This window comes from Leishmania braziliensis, chromosome 31, assembly GCF_000002845.2.
Source record: "Leishmania braziliensis MHOM/BR/75/M2904 complete genome, chromosome 31".
Taxonomy (NCBI): domain Eukaryota; phylum Euglenozoa; class Kinetoplastea; order Trypanosomatida; family Trypanosomatidae; genus Leishmania; species Leishmania braziliensis.
This window is the reverse complement of record NC_009323.2, coordinates 1,363,063-1,383,180: the sequence shown is the minus strand read 5'-3', so window position 1 is coordinate 1,383,180 and position 20,118 is coordinate 1,363,063. Positions and strand designations below refer to the sequence as shown.

Here is a 20,118-nt window from a genome sequence, read left to right as displayed (position 1 = left end):
CCCTATTCTCCCTCTGTTTGAGCCCGTATCTTTGTTCAATGATCAATGTCATCCCAGCAAACTCTCTCACGCATCCAATCCCATGTTCCTGCGCTCCTGTGCGGTGCTGTACTGCCCTCTCCGAAACTTCTTCTCGCTGATGCTCGTACACTTCTCGTCTTCCTAGAAGAACTTCCTCTCTCTACACTCCCTCATCCTCTCCTGCAGCGCGCTCTTTTCTTTCACCCATGCTTTTCTCTGATTTTCACGTTGCATTCTATCGCCGAAACAGCCAAGAACCTCACTAAATGAACGTTCATTCGAAGGCACAAGCGGGAGTGAATGCACCAGCAAGTCTGCAAGGACCAGAGTCCGATACCAGCGATGCACCCTTTGCTGCAGGCGATGAGCCGACACTGAAGAAGAAAAAGAAGCTCTTAAACGGCACCGACATCAAGTTCACTTTTCCCAGTGGCGCCACGTATGAAGGCAGCTTCAAGGATGGAAGGATAGAAGGATATGGGATCTATGCCTACGCCAAAACTGGTGACGTCTACGAGGGTGAGTGGAAAGCAGACCTCAAGCACGGTTATGGCCGCTACACCTTCGCGAACGGGGATAAGTACGTAGGGCAGTGGTACATGGGCAACAAACACGGAAAGGGGCAGTTTGCTTTCTTCAATGGCGACGAGTATGTCGGCTCCTGGAAGGAGAATCAGATGAATGGGTATGGTGTCTTTTTGCTCGCCTCCAAGGGCGACCGCTACGAAGGCTATTGGAGAGAGGGCATCCGGCAAGGGCAAGGCTCTCTCTACTACGACAACGGTGACTTGTACGACGGCGAGTGGTGTAGCGGCCTCCAGGATGGTCTCGGTGTGTTTTGCCAATCGAACGATGACTTGTACTGTGGCCAGTGGCATGACGGGACGATGGACGGAAAAGGTGTCTTGCGAGAGAAGGGTATCCTCTTCCTTGTCGAATACGTAGGGGGCTACCTTATTTCAAAGCAGCGACAAAGCGAGGCGCTAGATGAGACAGAAAAAGAGTGGGAACCGGCCTACCGACATTATCTCGCATGGATAGAGCATCACCAAGGGCCAGTCGCGCCAACGCGATCGCGGAAGGAGGAGGACAGGCTGACCAGCGAGCTTCAAGCAGCCCACGCCGAAAACAGCATTCTCCGCAAGCGCTTTGACGACCTACTTGCTCTGCATCGACAGACAGGTCGCTCAGCCAACGCAGGCGGCGAGTCACATCCTACATTTCATTCTGCTGCTCTAGAGGAGGCTGGTGCAGAGTACTGGAAGGAATCGATGCTGAAGGTGGAAAGCAAGCTAAAGCTACTTGAGTGCACACTTGCTGAACGCGTCGTGGAACTGCGCAAGCTTGGTGATCAGCTCAAAAGCAGGGATGCTAGAGTGCACGAGCTGGAGCTTGAAAAAGTGACACACAAGCTGGGGCTTCATGGCGCAAAGCATAGAAGTGCAAATGAAACGTTACCATTCGAAGCACCAACACAATCTGCACAGCAATCACCTACGGAAATGGACACTATTGACGCCGATGAGGTAGAGGAACTGAAAGAGAAAAACGCTCTGCTTACTCGTATGAATGATGAGCTACAGCAGAAGGCGGCCTTTCTCGCAGCCGAAAACGCAAAGCTTACCTTGAAGGAAGAAGCTGCTGAAGACCAATACAACAAACTGTTGGAGGAAATGGTGGAGATACGGGCGACTTTGGAGAATGAGCGATGTATCAACATGGATAGTCAGCAGCTGAAAGCGAGTGTCACAGACGCAGCCGAAACAGATTCAAAGCCCGGAGCAGCGCAAGCGCCTTCGCCTGTGTCGCTCTCGCTTACGGCTGAGAGAAACTTGGAAGCCCAAGAGCTCCAGCAGAGGCTCACCCAGGCAAAGCAGCTGAACATCGACCTGAGGCTCAGAATCGACAAACTGGAACGAACAACTCAGGCAAAACCAAACGATCCAGGATCCCCCTTTCCCTCCCAGGAAGCTGCTGGGCTCGCACGTGAGAACGAGGTGCTGCGCTCGTTAGCAGCAAGTTTGAAGACAGAATTAGCGGCGATGCACAGTGCTTCGAGCAATGCAGAACAGAAGATTACTCTTGCCCGCCAGCGACAGGTGGAGCTAGAGGATGCGCTGAAGACAATCACCCGCCGCAAAGCACCAAACCCGCAGCTACAGGAGACGCTGGAGTGGAAGTCTGAGCGAATTGCAAGTCTGGAACTAGAAAACGCGGAACTTGCACGACTGTTGGATGAGACTCGAGCAGACGCGGAGCAGAGGGCGGCAATATCAGCTGCAATGAAACTGCAGCCGAGTATTGAACCCATGTCCGCAGGAAGCGCAGGAGGCGAGCTGGCATCCGTGCAAAAGGAGGTGAAAAAGCTGCAGAGGCGGATAAAGAAGCTCACTGCCGAGCGAAATGATGTGGCAGAGCAGCTGTACCAGTCACAAGTGCGGTTGGCCCGCAGGGATCGGGCACTTGCTGCACTACAAGGCCAGCTAATAGTGGTTGCCTCTATCACCAACAGTGGTGGTGGTGCGGCAGTGGAGGGTTCGGCCACAAGAGTTGACGCCGCCGATCCCACGAAGCTGGTGCTGTGTGACTGTGGAGAGGAGACATTCCATCAGTATGACTTCTGCTTTGATAAGGATGCTTGCGTGGAGCAGCTCTTTGCTGAGCTTTGCGGTCCTTTGGCTTTTGTGTGGTCGGGCTACCAGTTTGCTCTTATGACGGTCGGTGAGCTTCGCTCCGGGAAGAGTGGCCTCGTGAAAGACATCCTTCCTTTCTTCACGAAATACCTGTCAAAGGCCGCTGAAGAAGATCCAAAGCGCTTCTTTTTCAGCTTTACTTACCGTGTCGCCATCGTTGAGATTTCGGCGCATGGAGGCTTCGACTGCGCATCTGGAGAAGCTGTCACGGAGGTGAACTACGATTCGAACGGCTTTGTGCAGCCAAGGAACGTGCACTTCATCGACTGCACAAGTGGTAGCATTCCCAGTGTGGTCGATAGCCTTCTTACCAAGCGGCGGCAACACTACAACGGCCGCTCGCACACCTGGATCCAGCTCCAGTGTGTACGGACAAACGTTGTGCGGCAGTGCCAGACAATTGGTAGACTCACCATTTTCGATTGGTGTGGGAGTGGCTCGCTTGCATCACAGAGCAAGGATATTGAGAGCGCGCGCTTTGCGAATGCGTCGAGCCAGGCATTGCGAGGTGTTGTCACAGCGCTCGCTGGTAAACTACCTGTGATTCCGTACACAAAGTCTGTCGAGGTATCGCTGCTGTTTGACTTGCTCGGTGGCAACTCGGTAACTGCAGTGGTCGGCCGCATCCGATCTTCCGTAGAGCATGTCGAGGAGACCCTTCGAACACTCCATGTTCTGACTTCTCTGTTCGGTGTGCGCAACGGGCCTCTGCTGCCGGATAATCAAACAAGCGATGAGATTCGTTGGCGGGGCATTGTTGCAGCGCTGGCCTCCGACCACCAAGCAGAGAGAGAGCTGCAGACTGTGGAAAACATCCGAGAGTGCTAGGCCGATGCTAGTCTCTCGTGCGCTACAGAATGTCCATACCTTACGAGGGTTTTTCCCGCTACTTGGTTTGTTGTGCCTTAGCCCCGTCTTCGGCAGCTTGTGAGGAGCTTTTTTTCTCGGTCACCCCTGAGGGAGCCTTTGTTTCTCCTCTGAAGTCTTTCGACAAACGCACAAGGGGTGGGATTCTCTAGAGCCGATGAGGAGAGGTGAGTCAACCTACTCTCTGTTACTCTAATGACACGCCCCATCAACTGTTTCTCTTCTCCCTTACCCCAGTTGACCTTTCAACCCATTTCAGACCTCGAGTAATCGACTCACTCTAAGAGTTTGGGGTTTCCCACACCCAACCCCTGGATTACTCACCCCGACTCGGGATCCTTGGGTAAGGGAAAAGTAAGATGCATGAGTCTACCTATTCGTGAATAGTGTTATCGAGAGCGCGAGTGGTGTGACACCGGATCAGTATACGCTTTCAGGGACACAGGCGGCTCACCGGTTAGCAGTAGTTGGGAGGATTTACCGGAAAGCATCACGACTACCTTCTGACCTCATTCTCTCTCCTTTTATTCTTTCTCTCGCATGTGGGGTGCTCTCTGACTCTAACGATTGCATTGCCACCAGCTGCAAGCTGCTTTAGCGGGGTCGTCATGTACATTTATAACTTGTGTGTTGCCTGGCTTTCTATTCCTTTGCAGTGTGCTCTACCCGGCTGAGGAGTCCTGTCGGACTCCCTCCTCATTTCGTTGCCTCGATTGCAACGCTCGAAACGCGTCGTCTCTCTCTCTCTCCTTTGTCATTCGACAGCATAACCCCGTACGCTTGTGAAGCTGAAGACGTGCACCGTGGCTTTCCCTGCGACTGTCAACTTCCGTTCACTCACGAGGTGCCGCACTGTGCGGTCTCCTCAACTTTTATGCTCTCGTAAAGGCGCGCATCAGACACATTGGCTTCCTCCACCTCACGACTCTTGCTTCTCGTTCCCTCCCTACTTGCTATCTCACCGTTCTGATCTTGCTCCTTTTGTCCGTTGTCCTTTATATTCAGATGACTGCCATGCAGAGACCTTTTTTAGGCGACCTCCATGGTGCAATGGTGCCAGGGGTGCGACGACGCCTCGTCATCGATCCGATTTGGCGAGTGATCGATGCCCAACAGTACCGCTCTCTATGGAAAGTCCTCTCCGCCGAAGCTGCATTCTGCGGCTTCGTCGGGTTCGACATGGAGTGGACGACAACACTCCAAGCACCTGATGTTGACAGCGACAACATCAGGCCCCCCAAGGCACGCGGTGCGTCTGGAAAGCCGAAGGCGCGTCGACTGCTGGGGCCTGTCGCGACGATTCAGCTAAGCACGTACTCTTGCACCATCGTGGTTAAGTGGATCCACTTGCACGCCTTGGCCACAGGTGGCTTCGCCGATGTTCTCCGAGACCCGTTTGCTCCGACGTCGGCTAGCTGGCCATGCTATCGTCAGGGGCAGAGCCAAAACTCGGTGACCCTTCTGCACGAAGTATACACAAATATGTTGCACCTCATCCACGACCAACGCATCTTCAAGACCGGCGTCGGCATTCATGGCGATGAGGTGAAGCTCCATCGCGACTACCCGCCGGTTCAACTTCGGTCAGCGGTGGATCTGGTTGAGCTGGCAGATGCCTGTTTGCCAGATACGGTCCCTGATCATAGCCGCAAGCACACGGACCAGAAGGTGACCCTAGTACGAACAGACTCTTTGCGCAGCCTCAGCAACATGTGCTGTGCCCTCACAGGGCGAAGGCTGGGCAAGGACATGGCTGTCGTGATGAGCAACTGGGGTGGCTGCCACGGCGCCCTCACACCGCTGCAGATCGAGTATGCAGCAGAGGACGCCGAGGCGTCGTACGATGTCTGTGTCGCCATTTTGAAAGGTGGTGGCTTCATCGTCGACAATGAGGCTTCTGCAACGCATTCGAGCAACAGCACAACTCATTTTCCATGGAGTATGGCGAAAGAGCTCGACTGTCGTGAAGTGCTGGCTTGCTGCACCACAGCGCCGATTAGCACGTTTAAAATCACCTCCGCTGCACTGAAAGGCGCTGCAAACGGGGCGGCGGGAATCCTGTGCGACGCACCTGAAACTGACGTGGACGCGTCAGTGTCGAAAGCGCCTTGCTCCACTGCAGCAGACATTGAAGAGGAGGGTGGTGCGCGGTGGTGCAGAGGCCGTGAGCGGCCGTACTATGACAACATCAACGTCTTCGATCCCGACATGCAGCTGGTCTTCACAGTGGACAAGAGTAAAGCGAATTGGTATGTAAAGAAGAAGGGGCTTGCCAGAGTGGTGCAGTGGCGTACGCCTGCTGGCGCGATAGTGACGGAGGAAGAGAAGGGAGCGTTTTCCGATGCAGAGCATTTGAAGGTGTCCGCCATTCAGCTCAGCTTTGCGCCGGACTTGGCCCGCTACAATGATGTGCACATCCGTCGTAACATGGACTACTTCAAGCAGCAAAAGGACAACATCTGCGTGGTGTGCGGCAGCGGCGGGTCGCTCGTGCGGTTTGCCGTCGTGCCACTGATGTACCGCCGCTTTTTCCCGAGAGTGTACATGAGCCACAACAGCTACGATCTTCTTTTGCTGTGCCCTCCCTGCTTTGCCAAGTCTCGATTGCTGTACGATCGCCTGCGCCAGAACGTCGCTGATGACTTCGGCATCCCGCTCACCCATCTGCGCGCCAAGCAGCGCGACGAGTACGCTGATGTAATACGGCAGATGGCGCAAGCTATAGACGTACGCTCTACTACTTACGAGGAGGCAAAGAGACGAGCGCTATCCACGCCGGGGCACGTGGATGTGCCTGAGAGAGACTGCGATCTACACCCGCGCCTCCGGCTTCGAGGAATGCAAGACTTCCTTGCTTTAATGGAGCATCGCGAGACACTGGACAAGGTGTTCAGTTTCGCCAAAGCCCTTCACCTCTACTATGAGTCCTTGCGAAGGCACGCAGAAGCAAGCGACAGTGGTGACGGTGACATCGATGTGGGGAACGTGGTGGCCTCACCTGACGGTGCTTGTAGACCTTCGGAGATGTTAACGAGACTCAGGAGGAGAAACAGGCATCACAGTCAGAAGGTTGGCACCGCTTGTGCAGCGGGCGCTGCCCTTCTCCCGGCGGAGCGGCGCACTATGATGGCTGACTACCTGCGCAAGCACGCCTCTGTCTACCCATTCTTTGCTCGCCGAAGAGACGAGGTCGACTGTCAGGACGGTCGGCAACTTCAAGACGCCGTGTTTCACGCCGAAAGTGATGGCGCCGCATCGGCGCAAGGCGTACGTTTCATCTTAACCGGCGTTGCCGAGGTGCCTGGCGCCGCTGGGTACATGTACAGGGACAGCGCTGGAATGCAGCAGGGTAACTCGAGCCGCAGTGTGCTGACGCGGTACTGGCTCGACACGCATTCGGAGCTGCTGACGATGCTCCCCACTTTGACTCGTGCGGAAGAGAGGCCACTTCAGCCAGTGGACAGGGGCGAGGTGAGGAAATTGGATAGCGGCCTTACGCAGCGTAACTCGCCATCCGCCGACATCGCGGCCGATAGTGAGGCATGGGGGATGCCATACGTGGATAGCCACGCATTCCTAGTGGTGCGTCTTCTCTTAGAGAAGTACTCCGATTCATCACTGTATGCCAAGACGGGTGATCACGCGGTAGGCCAATTCATCTTCCGCTGGCGGTCTAGTTTCGTGGAGGGAATGCACCCGCAACACCTACCGTGTGGGTGGACTCCGGAGGATGGCATTCTACAGTGATTGGTTGTTGCCAGTTTTGCATTTCATCGTGGTGAGTAATACGTGTGCATGTGTATATGCGTCTGTCTTGCACTCTCAGCCGAGGAGAGAACTCGCAACTGGCGGATGTACACTGGAGTGTTTCTCCTTTCCGCTCTGAAACAAACAAGTAAGCCCGATAAGAACACGACGAAGGTGAGGCTTCTGCGCATCGTGCCTCTCGCTGGCAGGCCGCGCGCGCAACCCTACTCGAAAATTGGTTTTTGAGGCGCGTCGAGTTTATTGCGTTGTTTTTTCGTATGGGCATTTTTTTCTCTTTGCCTTTGCAAAAGAAAAGTGAGAGACATGCATTGGTGGTTGGTGCGCTGTTGGTGGGACGTCCGAACCCCCCCCCTCTCTCCCTCTCTCTCCCCCCCTCTCTCTCTCTCTCTGCTGCAAAACTCTCGCGTGCATCTGTGCACCCACACGATGTATCTTTTTGAGTGGCCTGCGTGTGTCAGCCCTTCACACTTCCCAGACCTCTTCGTGACCGTCGCTACGCAAGACTGTCTGCTTTGCCCCCGCTCTTCTTTTTCCTCCATCCTGCGGTGTCGACCACGACACCGCCTTGCTCGCAACTTCTTTCCACCCTGCAACATTATCGTGGCGGCTCTGTCATCAGGATGCATGCCGGCGCCGTCTTCGACACGCCCATCCCGTGCGTCGCTTGCGTGTGTACTGGCTGATGCACGGCAGGGTCGGCAACCGAGAGACCCCTCGTCAGCCCAGCTGCAGTGGTACCTCATCCAATGGTTTCCACGGAACCTCTGGCCATCCATCTACCGGGCGCCGTCACGCGGGGCGCAGGGTACGGCCGCCAGGGCAAATGTGTACCGCCAATTTTGCAGGGACCCGCCTCGTGTGTCGCACGAATGGACCGCGGCGCTGCACCTTGTGGAGCTTGCCCGCCTAGTGGACAAGACACCGGACACTTCTCCATCGAGGGTGCACCAGGGGGCAAGACTGCCAACACGCACACCTACACCTGAATCGGATTCAGTGGTGCAGGCAACTGAGCATCTTTTGCGGTATGGCGTGTTTCCGCCCTCCGGCTGGGCGCTAACGCTGCAGCTCCTCCACAAGTGGCGGGAAAAACAGCCACCCGCGCGGCCGCAGGTGTTCCCGACCTCTCTCAGTCCTCCTGCTGCAGCCCAGCTGCTGTACCACATCAGCCTCTCCCCACCTTCGCAACGGGCGTGGCAGGATGCACTGCGCCTCTACCAACTCTGCGCCAGAGAGGCTCACGCGCCATCTACCAGCGATCACCCTTTACCCACCAAAACGGTCGAGCCTCCGTCACCGCCGAGGCGCACGTCAGATACCGCGGCTCACTCCGCCTTCCTGAAGGCACTGCGCCACATGACTCTCACAACGTGTTTGCGGGCTGGCGAGTGGGAAAGAGGGCTCCACTTTTACTATCACACCCTCTATCAGCGCGACTTGCCAGGCCCCATAACAACATCATACCTGGTGCAGCAGCTGGGGCGATCCGGTCAGTGGGCGGCCGTGCTGCAGGTGTATGAGCTCTGCGTGAAGCTGCTGCACGCGCAACGGCACCAATGTAAGCAACAGCGGCAGCAGCAGCGGCTGCCTCCGCATAGGGAGAAGTGCTTCTCACAAGAGTGGGGGACCACGCTGTCGATGGCGATGGCGGCAGCACAAAACTCGCCTGGCGCCCCAACGAGCACGCTCGCCACAATGGTGCAGCAGCTTCAACCAGACCTCGGCGCCACACCTACGCTCTCCACTGATGTGACTGGAGTCACACCTTCTTTTTCTCCCCCTTTAGTGCGACTGAGCGGCCACTTTCTCTCTGCTGTGCAAGCACTTCCGTCGGAGAAGGACCGTTTGGTGGTGCTGGACCTCGCCCGGCGCAGATCTCTGCTGGACATCTTCAAGCTCATTCGGGGTCTTGTGTCGAAGCACAGGTGGGAAGAGGCACTGACGCTCTTCGATGGTGCCATGTGCACCACGTCTCTCCGGACGTTACACCCAGATCCTCGAGACGGGGACTTACCAGCGCTACATGCATCTGCGGAATCCACTATCAGGAAACCGCTTGGCCTTTCTCGGAGAGAGATTGGAGAGGCACGGCTCAGCTTCCTTCACGAGGCCACCATCGACTCGGTGGCTGTGGTCGTGGCCGCGCTGAATCGGCACCGGGGTGCCACAAGGAGGCGGCGCACCGACGCTCTACAAGAGAGTGAAGTCGCCCATCGCTCTCCTACTGCAGCTGAGGTGTCCTCGACGCGGCTGATGCTGAACGACAGAGAGGTGGAGTGTGTTTTCTCGAAGACACTGGCGCTGAATGAGGAAGGGCCCCGCGCTCTCTCTCTCGCGGCGCGTGGGACTCGCGCGTACTTCTGGCGCTACTGTCTTGAGATCCTTGCCTTCAACTACGGTGCGCTGCCTTGTGGCGACACGAGTACAGAAGCCTCTCGCTCGCCTGAAAACGCGAACGAAGGACACAGCTCCCCTCCTCAACCACGCCGTACACCGACGCCAGCGGCGCTCTCGTTCCTGCTGCGTCACCCACGGTTCCCCTGGCACGTGGCGCTGCGACTCCTGCAGCATTACGGCGTGTTGGGGACGCATCCAGGTGAAAGAGCTACTGCGACAATGGATGCCACAGGCCCCCGCACCGCATCACCTTCGTCAGCGGATCGGCGGACCAGGACGTCCTCGCCGCCTACACCATGTTCGCTAGCGCTGGCTGCCGCTGTAGAACTCCTCCGAAGTCAGGGGAAACTCCTAGTAGCGGAGAAGCTGGCACTCAAGTCACTAGAGCAAGAGATGGCGGAGGAGGCTCTCGGTGCGGGAACTGTTGTCTCACTCTCTGCGGCGCTGCTGAGGGTGGCACAGTACCCAACCCTGCGGAGCGTGCTGCTAGAAAGGGGGAATGAGAGGCTGAGGGTCGAAGGGTCAACGCTGTTCCACTTGCTGCAGGAGAGCACTCGTGCGAAAAGAGTACAGGCAGAGGGTCACGGTGATGATAGTGTCTATGGGACGTCCTGTGGAGCGGTCAGCACTTCTTCGTCTCCCTGGTGGGCGAGCAGCGCCGCCTTCTTCCACCACCCGAGCGGGCGTGCCCTCACCGTGATATGGCTGTTGATGCAGCGACACATGCACCCGAAAATGACCACCACTGATGCGGCAAGGTACGAAGACCCCACAAATTTTCCGGCTTCTCTGTTTCTCTGCGTACCTCCACCCACAGCACCCACCGCCCCCATTGCAAGCTTGGCGGCCCCTCTCAGGTCGTGGCTCCTGGCGTATCCCGTGGCCGTGCACTGCGAGGTACTGCGCGTCATCAAGTCTCTGACGTCGCCGTCAGATTTGCCCGTATCGTCCACTTCCTCTTCTGCTGAGGCAAGTCTGTGCTACGTACAGCGTTGGGTATGGGTGCGGCGCTACCTGGCATCGCTTGCAATGCACTTTTCTGCGCCCTGCACCGATACATTGACGTGTAAAGAGGGGGAGTCGCTTGTGGAGGAGGAGTTTGGTAACGCAGCAACCGATGCGGTGGCGAGGGAGGCGTACTACGGTGCCACCTTCGAGGCTGTTGTCTCTCTTCTGGACGCCCCCGTGTCATGGATCGGCGCTTCGCATGATGAAGTGGGCCACGGGATGCATATGGGCGTAGTCACCGATGCGACGGCTGCGAGACACCGCGACGAGGCTCCTCAGAGCTCTGCACAGCGAGTCCAGCAGCTGCACCAACTGCTGGAGCGCGCCATTGTGCGCTACCGGTGCCTGCCGCCGACGCACATGCTTTTGCCAAACCAACTAAACCGCCTCTTGCCCCCGCTTCCACAGTCCAGTCTGCGCTTCACTGGCGTGAGTGCTGAGGAGGTAGGTGCACAGCGTGACTCCTTCGACAGGGGTGGTGCATGCACAGAACGCTGCGCGGTGGCGTTTCACCTCGTTCAACTTGTTTTGGGTACTATCCAAGACGCGAGAGAACAGTGTACCGTGGAGCCCGTGCTGCTGCACAACCTTCTGAAACTCTGCTGCCGTGTCGCCGAGTACGACAAGGCCTCTTTGACAGCTGCTGAGGAAGCCGCCCCCACCGACATTGACAGCAGCGCTACAGTTAGCAGAGCCGGCGCGACGCTGGTGCGGCTGCAATGTGAGCTGTGTGGCCTACAAACAGTGCGTCCTGGCACCCTCTCGCTACTCTATCACTTGTGCGCCGCTGCACAGTCGCGCGCCAGCTCTTACGGCCACACTATCCCGCGTCAGGTGGCCCTAGCGACCACGTGCTACCTACTAGAAGCGCAGACGGCGGCAGCAGCGCGGAAGGATCAGGAAAATCAGCGGCAGGAGGGTGTACTATCGAGGGTCACGTCGTCATCGTCACGGCCCTCAAATGGGCAGCGACGCCTCGACTCGCCAGGCCTTTCTTGTGCAGTGCAGGGGCGCCACTGCCAACTCTACTTCTCCCTGCTAGGATGGGAGGACGCGCTGGAGGTGTGGTATCGTGCTTTTCCCCACGAGGTCCTCACTCAGCTTTCGAGCAACCCGGTGGCAGTGGAGGCGTGCTTCAGCTTTGGTGAGAGTAGTCAACTCTGAGCGCAGCAGTTTACCTACGCTTGGCTCCGAAGGGACGTGTGATGGTGTGCCGACTCCGGAGTCTTTGTGGGCGTGCGCTCTTCTCAGGGATCGCCTGCCACCTTGTGTCACGGCCTTGTCGTCGTCTCCTCTCTGGTGCGCGTGCCTGCGCGTGTGAGACGCGCATCTCTCCTGTGTGTGGCCTCCCTCTGTCGCTACCACGTATGTTGCTCTTCGCTCATGATCACATCAGAATTCTGCATCGCAGACATCTTCGGGAGGAAGGCGTGTGCAGGCGAGAGGACTGTTGTGCACCTCATGGTAAAATACGTGCTGCAGTGAGTGCTGGCCGCCCCCACCCCCCCCCCCCCGCTCCTTCCATGGGGTTCCGAAACTCCGCGGGTGATGAGGAGACATCAGGCATTCGTTGCGCCTTGCTGGTCTTTTGCCTACAGGCAAGTGGCGACTGGTAATAAAAAATGACGGCGTTTTCAGGGCCCAGGACGGACGCGAAATGCAGCCTCAGGATTCGGCAAATCCTCCTTGTAGCCTGCATGACCTCCCACGTCTGCCCTCTCCTTTGCCGGCACAACAGCGAAGGTACAAAGCGCACCTATCGCTCGGTGCAGTGTCTCCTTTCTTTCCTCTTTCCACACGACACGCCGGCTCGGCAGAGCGAGCCCTGCCCATCTCTCTACCAGTCATTGCTCGGCAAAGACTGCCACAGCTCAAGCATGTCGGACACCAGAGGCGGTAACACACCAGTGCAAGCGTTGTCTTGCAGTTCTTGAGCAATAGAGGGTGGACTACCCGCAGAGGAACTGAGGGCCGAAAAGAAAGTTATTCTTTGGGTCCTCTCAGAACCAAGGCAACCTGAAGCAAACGTGAGAAACAGAACGCGCCTCATGGCGGAGAGACGTACGCGCTGGCACCAGTTGAAGCGCCATCCGCAGGTGCAGGCGCAGATCAGGGCCAAGGCACTTTGGGAAAGAAGGGAACAGCAACGTTTCAAAGGCCCGCAGCTCGCGAAGTGCTAAAGGAGAGCAGAGTTCCATGAGTCTCGCCCGGCAAGGCTATTTGACTCCCGTGGCGGTGAGGCTGGGCTAGTGCGTGCTCTTCTGAAATGACCTGAACGAGGCAAGCTACGCACTAATGCACAGGATCCTCCACTTCAGAACTGATGACACCATCAGAACGCATAATTGGCCTGTGACCAGCTTCTGAGGCAGGTGACACAGTGGCTTTCCGTGGTGAGCGAGTTGTCGAACTGCAGAGTCCTCTTCTCCCCCCAAAGTGACGTGGGCTTAACGCATCTCTCTTACAGGCTGAGGTGAGGGCAGCAAGTGGCGACCTCGTTGGAGGCACGGAGAGTGCTGTGACAGGGTTTCACAAGGAGTTGAAGGTCGACGCATTGCTTAGTGGTGGGTACATCTTCCCGTCCACAACGCCCAAGGGAACCAAGCGGGCATGGCGGGCGTGGGCGCGATAGCGAGGCAGCTGAACGCTCTGACACCTTCCCTGACTGACAAGGTGAATCGCCAGTTCAAAGGATCTGAAGGCAAACATGCGGCAAAGCCAATCCACGCCATGGCTTCGACAGTGATTACACCAGAGCGCTGCTGCAATAGGGGTTGCGTGGCCGAGCTCGAGGCAGCTGCTGAGGCTTCTTCCGCGGAGGCAGCGCTGAGGAGCACCAAAGAGAACGCCTGCGAGAGGAGCAGCACCAGCAGCGACATCCCTCGAGAGAAAAATGAAGGCAATGCTCCCCGTCGGGTGGCTCGGAGAGGGAGACACTACAGGAGCAGGCCAATGGTAAATGCTCACAGGAGGCTGCGTGTTACACGGGAAGAGGACAAGTCATGAGCTCGATTGGTCTTCGCCAACACTACACGCCAACGCCACTTCGTTGCAATTGAGCACGACTAGCCACCCTCACGGCAGACCCGACCCGAGCGGCTGTACACCAGGCCAGCACCTGCGGAGAAAGACTACCACACACCCCTTGCACGCGCGGCATCATGGGCCAACCGGTACTCTAACCTGAGGTAGAACGCCCAGTACGGTGAAACTGCACATTTTCGACTCAGCCCCGTCCTTCATCGTCACACAGTAGGCACGCACACCCTTCTTGAAGATTGCACCACAACTGCCTCTGACCATTGTCAAGTGCATGGCTCAACAGCGCTTCAGCGATGGCTGCGGACTCTTCCTGTGGGCCTCTATAGTTGCAGACGCACTAGAGAACGCGATACGACAGCCCCACCCCACATCATCCCGCTTGGGCCCATTTTTCCGCGAAGCCACAACGAGGAAGCCTGAAAAGAGTGGTTGTTCGTTTTCAGACTCATGACTCCTCACTGCCACAATTGTGTCAAATCGCGGCATTCCGACCAGAGCGGGGGCGGACATCCTGACTGGGGGGGGGGCTCGAGGTCGTAGTTCTGCCAACGAAAAAGTGAATCGAGGGAGTAGATAGGCGAACTCTACGAGTATGCCCGCAGAGCGAGTCGCTTGACGACACACTATCAGCAGAAGACCCACGTTTCTTCTTTCCCCCTTGTCCTCCCCCTCCCTCCCCCTCTCTGTGTGTATCGCTCTGTGATGTCTCTCTTAAATTTGTTTTACCGCGGTGTTGTGTCCGGTGAAGAAAACAAAAAGGGGCAAGGATAAGCTCGGTAGACCTGGTGACATCGTGCACTTGTTCCTGCAGACGGAGGACAGCAACCTGCAGCGGAGTCATGTGGCGCCGCATGCTCAATCAAGGTGCCATGCTGAGGCAGTGCGAAGGCGCGGCGACTCGGAGTTACGCAGAGGTTGTGCTTTCACTGTTCTTGTCTCCTCTCGCCCTTATATCAATACACATGGGCACGAAATACAATGTTAGACACACACACACTGCAGGGTTTCCGTTGGTGCGCTTTCCGCGCTCTCTGCTGCAAGTGCCTGCGTGCACTGCATGCCGGCCACTTCCTGCGACGCGGTGCTCCAAACGTCTGTGCATCTCTGCCTCTGCTCTCCACATTGCCTTTTTTCTTTCCTCGCGCCATCCCTCTCGCTTAAAACCCTAACAGCGCCTCGCGCCTCCCTACCCCGGGCCCTCATCATTTTAGTGGGGAACCTCTCCAACTCCACAAGCATGCTCTGTGCAAGTGCCGCCCTGCCTCGTCTTCTCATTTGAGGGCAGTACACGTAGGCTGATCCATCAGTGGTGTTCGTTCAGTCTCCTCCTCCTGCTCCTAAACCATCCTTTTCCCTTCGAGCATACGTGTCTTTTGGAGCGATGGCTTCCTGAACCCCTTCATCTTGCTGCGCATGTAGCTGTTCGGGAGCAAGGAAGACGAGATTCTGACTCTCGATCATAGAGGCAAGCAGCACGTCGACGTGTAGGGCAAAGACGGCAGCCCGTTTGCGCGGCGGTAATACGGTGGCATCGGACACCTGGGCGAGAAAAGTGACGAGAAGCGCGCGCATCGGAAGTCAGCGGCGTGAGAGCGCACCGAGCGTGACTGAAAAGGTGTCAGAGGGGAGTCCTGGCGGTGACGAGGGAGGCTACTGAGGGGAAGCAGAGGTGACGTCCGCGACGTGCTTAGCCCCGCCTACTCTCCAATAAGATACTCTCTTACCGCATCAAATGGTCGCCACTCCCGCTCGCAGTGGCGGCGGCAGGCACGCGGGCGCCACTCACCTGTGAGCAAGTTGCAGTGTTCTTCCTCCCTGAAGCGGCAGCATCCTTGCACGATGACAAGCTGCAGCCCAGCGTCTGCGGCAAAGCTGTGCCACATTGTTGCAGCCGCAAACCCGAATGAGTCACTGCCTTTTACTTAGCGTAGCCACTCATTCCGCGGTTTCGCATCATCTGTCGTGGGTGTCAATCATGTGCGCTACTGCTGTGTGATGCGTGGGCCATCTCTGGAGGAAATCACCGCAGTCATCTGCAAGGCTTCCTAGTAGTACGGCCGGAAAGCAACAGGCACGCAGGCAGGCCCAGCACTCGAAACAAGCTACCACTTGCTCAACCATGACGAGGGCGAGAAAATGAATTCGGTCGTCACTGACAGGCAAGTGGAGAGTGGCACCATTGGAGTTTTCATTTCAGTTAACATGCCATCTGCTACCAACGATCAGAGCTCGTGTGTGCTCCTCTGTTGAGGTAGTTGCTCCACAGCTAACGTTGCCTCCCGCAAAGACGTGGCAGACTCGTGCAGATGGCTCCGCGCTAATGAGATCGTGGCACAGCTCCCAGAGATCCGTGAGAAGTGTGCTCAGGATTGGGCGAAATGGCGGTGATGCGGTGACATGCGTGTCGGCGCCTGTGGATCCGGCAGATGCACAACAGCAACGCGCCACGGCCGAATTCGTGCTGCTGGTGGATCAGCTGCGGCTCCTCCACCGGTGCGCGCTGGTAGAGCCGCTCATCGAGGGCCACTCGGTGGGGGTGACGGAGGTGGATACTGCCACCGGAGCCTCGACATCCGGCTAATGCACAGCGAACGGAAGAAAACCAAGAGAATGCCGCTCAATCGAAGGGTGCCGAAGTGCCATGTGTGCACAGGGCCTTTCAGCACATACGTCTCTTGCGCTGCTGCGGTAAGGTAAGCCAGGGGCCGGTGGGGACGTTTGGTGCAGCGGTGACGGCGGCAGGATTTGCAGCGAGCTCAGGTACTCTGTTGGTCGTCCCTGCGGTTCCTGGATCTCTCCCAGACGGCCCTCTCCTCGCTTGACAAGATTGAGAGCTTAGTGGCGCTGGAGGCGATTGTGCCCATTTGCTGTTCGCAGATCCACAGCCTGCTGCCTCTGGGAGCTGCACTGTCGCTGGAGAAGATTGTTGCATCCCAGGGCGGCATTTTCGATGTCATTGATCTGGCGCAGAGTCGCACTCTTGTCTTGCTAAGCCTGTACAGGCGGTTGAACTTGACCGTCCTGCACGCCTCTAGCACCACACTCATCTCCGTAGTAGCTTTGCAGCACTGCGCCGCGCTGGAGGTTGTAGATGTGTGTGCTTGGCACTCGGTTGGCAGATCTCGGGCCACTAGGATTGGCGCCGTGCTTGTGTGGAGGTGGACGCCACTGGAAGTGGTGTGCGCCACGTATCCAGGCAGAGTTGCTCTTGACACACTGCATCTACCCCAAGGAGGTCAGTCCTCTCGGTCAGTGCGTCAATTTGCGCGAACTCGCCCTCACTGGCACACTGGTCAATCAGTCGGAGGGGTGGGCTCACGCCAGGTTTGCGTCATCTTGTCATCAGCTTCTGCCACCAGCTCGCGAGTGTGACGGTGTTGCTGAGTCTTCCGTACTTACAGTACTTGAGCATGAGTGGTGGCACAGAGGCCCAGCGATAAACTGAGGTATGGACTGCAGAGGTGGTAACGCTGACGTCTTCATGCAAAGTAGTACCAGTGGCACTTAGGTGATTTGATTGGCTTTGTCGATGTATACGCGACTGTCTGTGGGTGCGTATGCGTTGCGGACAGGTGGGCGCGGTGCTGCTTCATCTCCACTACAACAGAAAAGAATGAATAACGCACAATCAAAGATCTCTGTTTCGCACATTTTTTACAGCAACGATAGTTGACTCGGTGCTGTAGACACCATGTTGTTGCTCAGCGACGTGTAGACAGCTCCAGCGTGCGGCATGAATCTTGGAGGACTCATCTACATAGCGTGGCGAAGTGGCGTGCTTCATGTGCTTCAGCGCTCATTGCGGTCACCTTATCCCAGAGTATTGCCTGGTCTCTCTGTTCTTTCTACATCCCTTCCCTTTCCTCCATTCCTTCTTTCCCGCTCGCTTCGTTGTTGTCTGACGCTCTCGCAATTGTATTAACCCCCCCCTTCCCCCTCGCCCCACATGTGCCCGCCCGTGGACGGGTGTGGCCTCTCTCTCTCTCTGCACTCTGTGCTCATGTGGCTGCCACACATGCCCATCGTCCTGCATCCCTCCTGTGGCGCCGCTTAGAGTCCGTCGAATGAATTTATTCGTATATTTCCTTCACTCTCCCCATCGCCTCCCCGTCTCTACTCCCCCACGGGTTTCTCCATCCCCTCGTCAAGGCGGATAGCGGCGTGCAGGCTAAGTAAAGAGAGAAAACGAAGCACACAAAACTGAAGAGCTTACACCATGGCGTCAATGGCGAGTCTCGGCATCTCGACCGGATTCACACGTGCGTCGATGCCGCTCATCCGCTGCGTATCGTTCGCTACAGTGCTCCTACTGCTACTGCTGTGTAGCAGAGCCCAGCAAGCATGCAGCCTGGCTGTCGCCCTTACACCGACAGTGGAGCAAAGTACTGCCGCGTTGTCTGACCAGTTGTGGCTACTCTCAGAGTACGCAATCAGCAAGACAGCTGCGTTGGTGCCACCCGTTGAGCAAATGGGAGTGACCCGTGAGGAGCCTGAGGCCGCCAGATCCTTCGCACATCCTGAATCGAAGATGTCAACCACCACGTTGGAGGAACCAACAACGACTACCACGACGGAGGAACCAACAACGACTACCACGACGGAGGAACCAACAACGACTACCACGACGGAGGAACCAACAACGACTACCACGACAGAGGAACCAACAACGACTACCACGACGGAGGAACCAACAACGACTACCACGACAGAGGAACCAACAACGACTACCACGACGGAGGAACCAACAACGACTACCACGACAGCGGAACCAACAACGACTACCACGACAGCGGAACCAACAACGACTACCACGACAGCGGAACCAACAACGACCACGGCTCTTCCCACTCGCTCACCCATCACCTTCTCTGTTGGAGCATTGGCGGGTGTTGTCGCGGGGGGCATTGCGGTCGGTATTTTCTTTGGTGTTGGTGTTACGTTGCTGGTCATGTGCTGCCCCTGCTTCCTGCCGTGCTGCAAGCGAGGCTCACAATCCGAGCAGGAGGTGGACGATAATTTTGCGGAGGCTCATGAAATGGCAGAGACGGGCTGCTCCGGAAGCTCAGAGTGGAGTAGTAAACACGAGAACGGTGTTAAGGGGATCCAGAATTCTGTCAAGCTATTCAACGAGAATGTTGCGTTCGTTGCCCACGACGACAACAACGTGAATCCACTCGCGCCTCCCTTTGTCCCCAGCCCGAAGAGCGCGCCGCCGCTCGTCGCCGGCGACCCAGCACACGTCAATACCTTCAACAACCGCCCGTACATCCAGAACGGCATCGTGCCGTGGACGGGCCGGCCGCCGGTGCTTAGAGGTCCGCAGCCTGCGTGTATGGTTCCTACCATCACCAAGGAAGGCGAGGTTATTCCACGCGAACGGCGAGTACTCCCTGGCCTCGGCCTCTTTGAGACCCCGATCATTCCGATCGCTTTGCCTGTACCGTCATTGCCGCCACCGAAGACGGGGGCCGCCGCCGCCGTCGCCAGGGCAAAGGCGCTCTTTCAATCGAAGGTGCTTCGTCAGTTCTGTGGTTCCGCATCGGCAGAAGAAGAGCAGGCAGTCGCAGAGGCAGCCAAGAGGGACCAGCCAGTCATTCAGTGGTTTCACCGCCTTGTATACTTCACGGCACTGGCCAACTCCCCTGAGATATCCGGTCTTGATGAATCAGACACTGACAAGAGTGAGACACAGTATGCCGATGAAGACACAGCCGCTGTCGTCGTCGCCGTTCCGACCTGTACTGCCGATTCAGGTGCTTCCGATGGGGCACATGCAAAACCTCCTCTACCCGCAACCGCTGGTACTCCCCAGCTGGCGCCTTACGCCGCTCTCGCCACACCAGGCATGCCCCTCACAGCCATGCACTACGCAAATTCGCAGTACCAGGTCCCACCAGGATTGTATGGTGCACAGTATTACCCATTGACACACCCACAGATGCCAGGGAACACTTCAGAAATGATGCTGCGTGGCTCCCTGTACGATGCCGACCACCTCGTAGTGCCTGCGTATGGAATGGGCGGCGGCGCAGTAGGCCATTGTCCAGCGCCTGGCGGACATGGAGGCACCCATGCAGCTGCTGCCTCCGGCAGCGGCTACAGCTTCCTCCCCTCGTCGCAGAGATTACTGTCACCGCAGGCGCAACCAAATCAACAGGGGTTGTCCTTAGTTCTGCAGCAGACGACCCTCTCGAAGGCCTCGCGGAGCTCCGTCCCATCCACCGTGCCTCATTAGGTGGTAGGGGAGAATCAGACAGCACAGTGGGAGCCTTAAAGCCGACCAAACTCGGTGAGATGTGAGGGGTGCATGAGTGGTTTTGCC

At 57.1% G+C, this 20,118-nt stretch overlaps 4 protein-coding genes and 1 pseudogene across 5 annotated transcripts; all 5 read left to right on the top strand.

Moving 5' to 3' along the window:
• Positions 1–287: 287 nt before the first annotated feature.
• LBRM_31_3050 (phosphatidylinositol-4-phosphate 5-kinase-like protein) lies at positions 288–3,542 on the top strand (the record flags this gene model as incomplete). Its single annotated transcript, XM_001567245.2, has 1 exon — positions 288–3,542. One exon carries the CDS (start codon positions 288–290, stop codon positions 3,540–3,542), a length of 3,255 nt encoding a protein of 1,084 aa, XP_001567295.2.
• A 1,044-nt stretch (positions 3,543–4,586) lies between these two features.
• LBRM_31_3040 (conserved hypothetical protein) lies at positions 4,587–7,328 on the top strand (the record flags this gene model as incomplete). The annotated part of the gene is made up of 1 exon (XM_001567244.2): positions 4,587–7,328. One exon carries the CDS (start codon positions 4,587–4,589, stop codon positions 7,326–7,328), a length of 2,742 nt encoding a protein of 913 aa, XP_001567294.2.
• A 645-nt stretch (positions 7,329–7,973) lies between these two features.
• Positions 7,974–11,918, top strand: LBRM_31_3030 (conserved hypothetical protein; the record flags this gene model as incomplete). Its single annotated transcript, XM_001567243.2, has 1 exon — positions 7,974–11,918. The coding sequence occupies one exon, from the start codon at positions 7,974–7,976 to the stop codon at positions 11,916–11,918; it is 3,945 nt and encodes a 1,314-aa protein (XP_001567293.2).
• Positions 11,919–16,336: 4,418 nt separating this feature from the next.
• On the top strand, positions 16,337–16,618 carry LBRM_31_3021 (annotated as a pseudogene). The gene has a single exon. A coding segment is annotated over exon 1 (282 nt).
• A 1,394-nt stretch (positions 16,619–18,012) lies between these two features.
• On the top strand, positions 18,013–20,031 carry LBRM_31_3020 (hypothetical protein, unknown function; the record flags this gene model as incomplete). Its single annotated transcript, XM_001567242.2, has 1 exon — positions 18,013–20,031. The coding sequence occupies one exon, from the start codon at positions 18,013–18,015 to the stop codon at positions 20,029–20,031; it is 2,019 nt and encodes a 672-aa protein (XP_001567292.2).
• Positions 20,032–20,118: the final 87 nt, after the last annotated feature.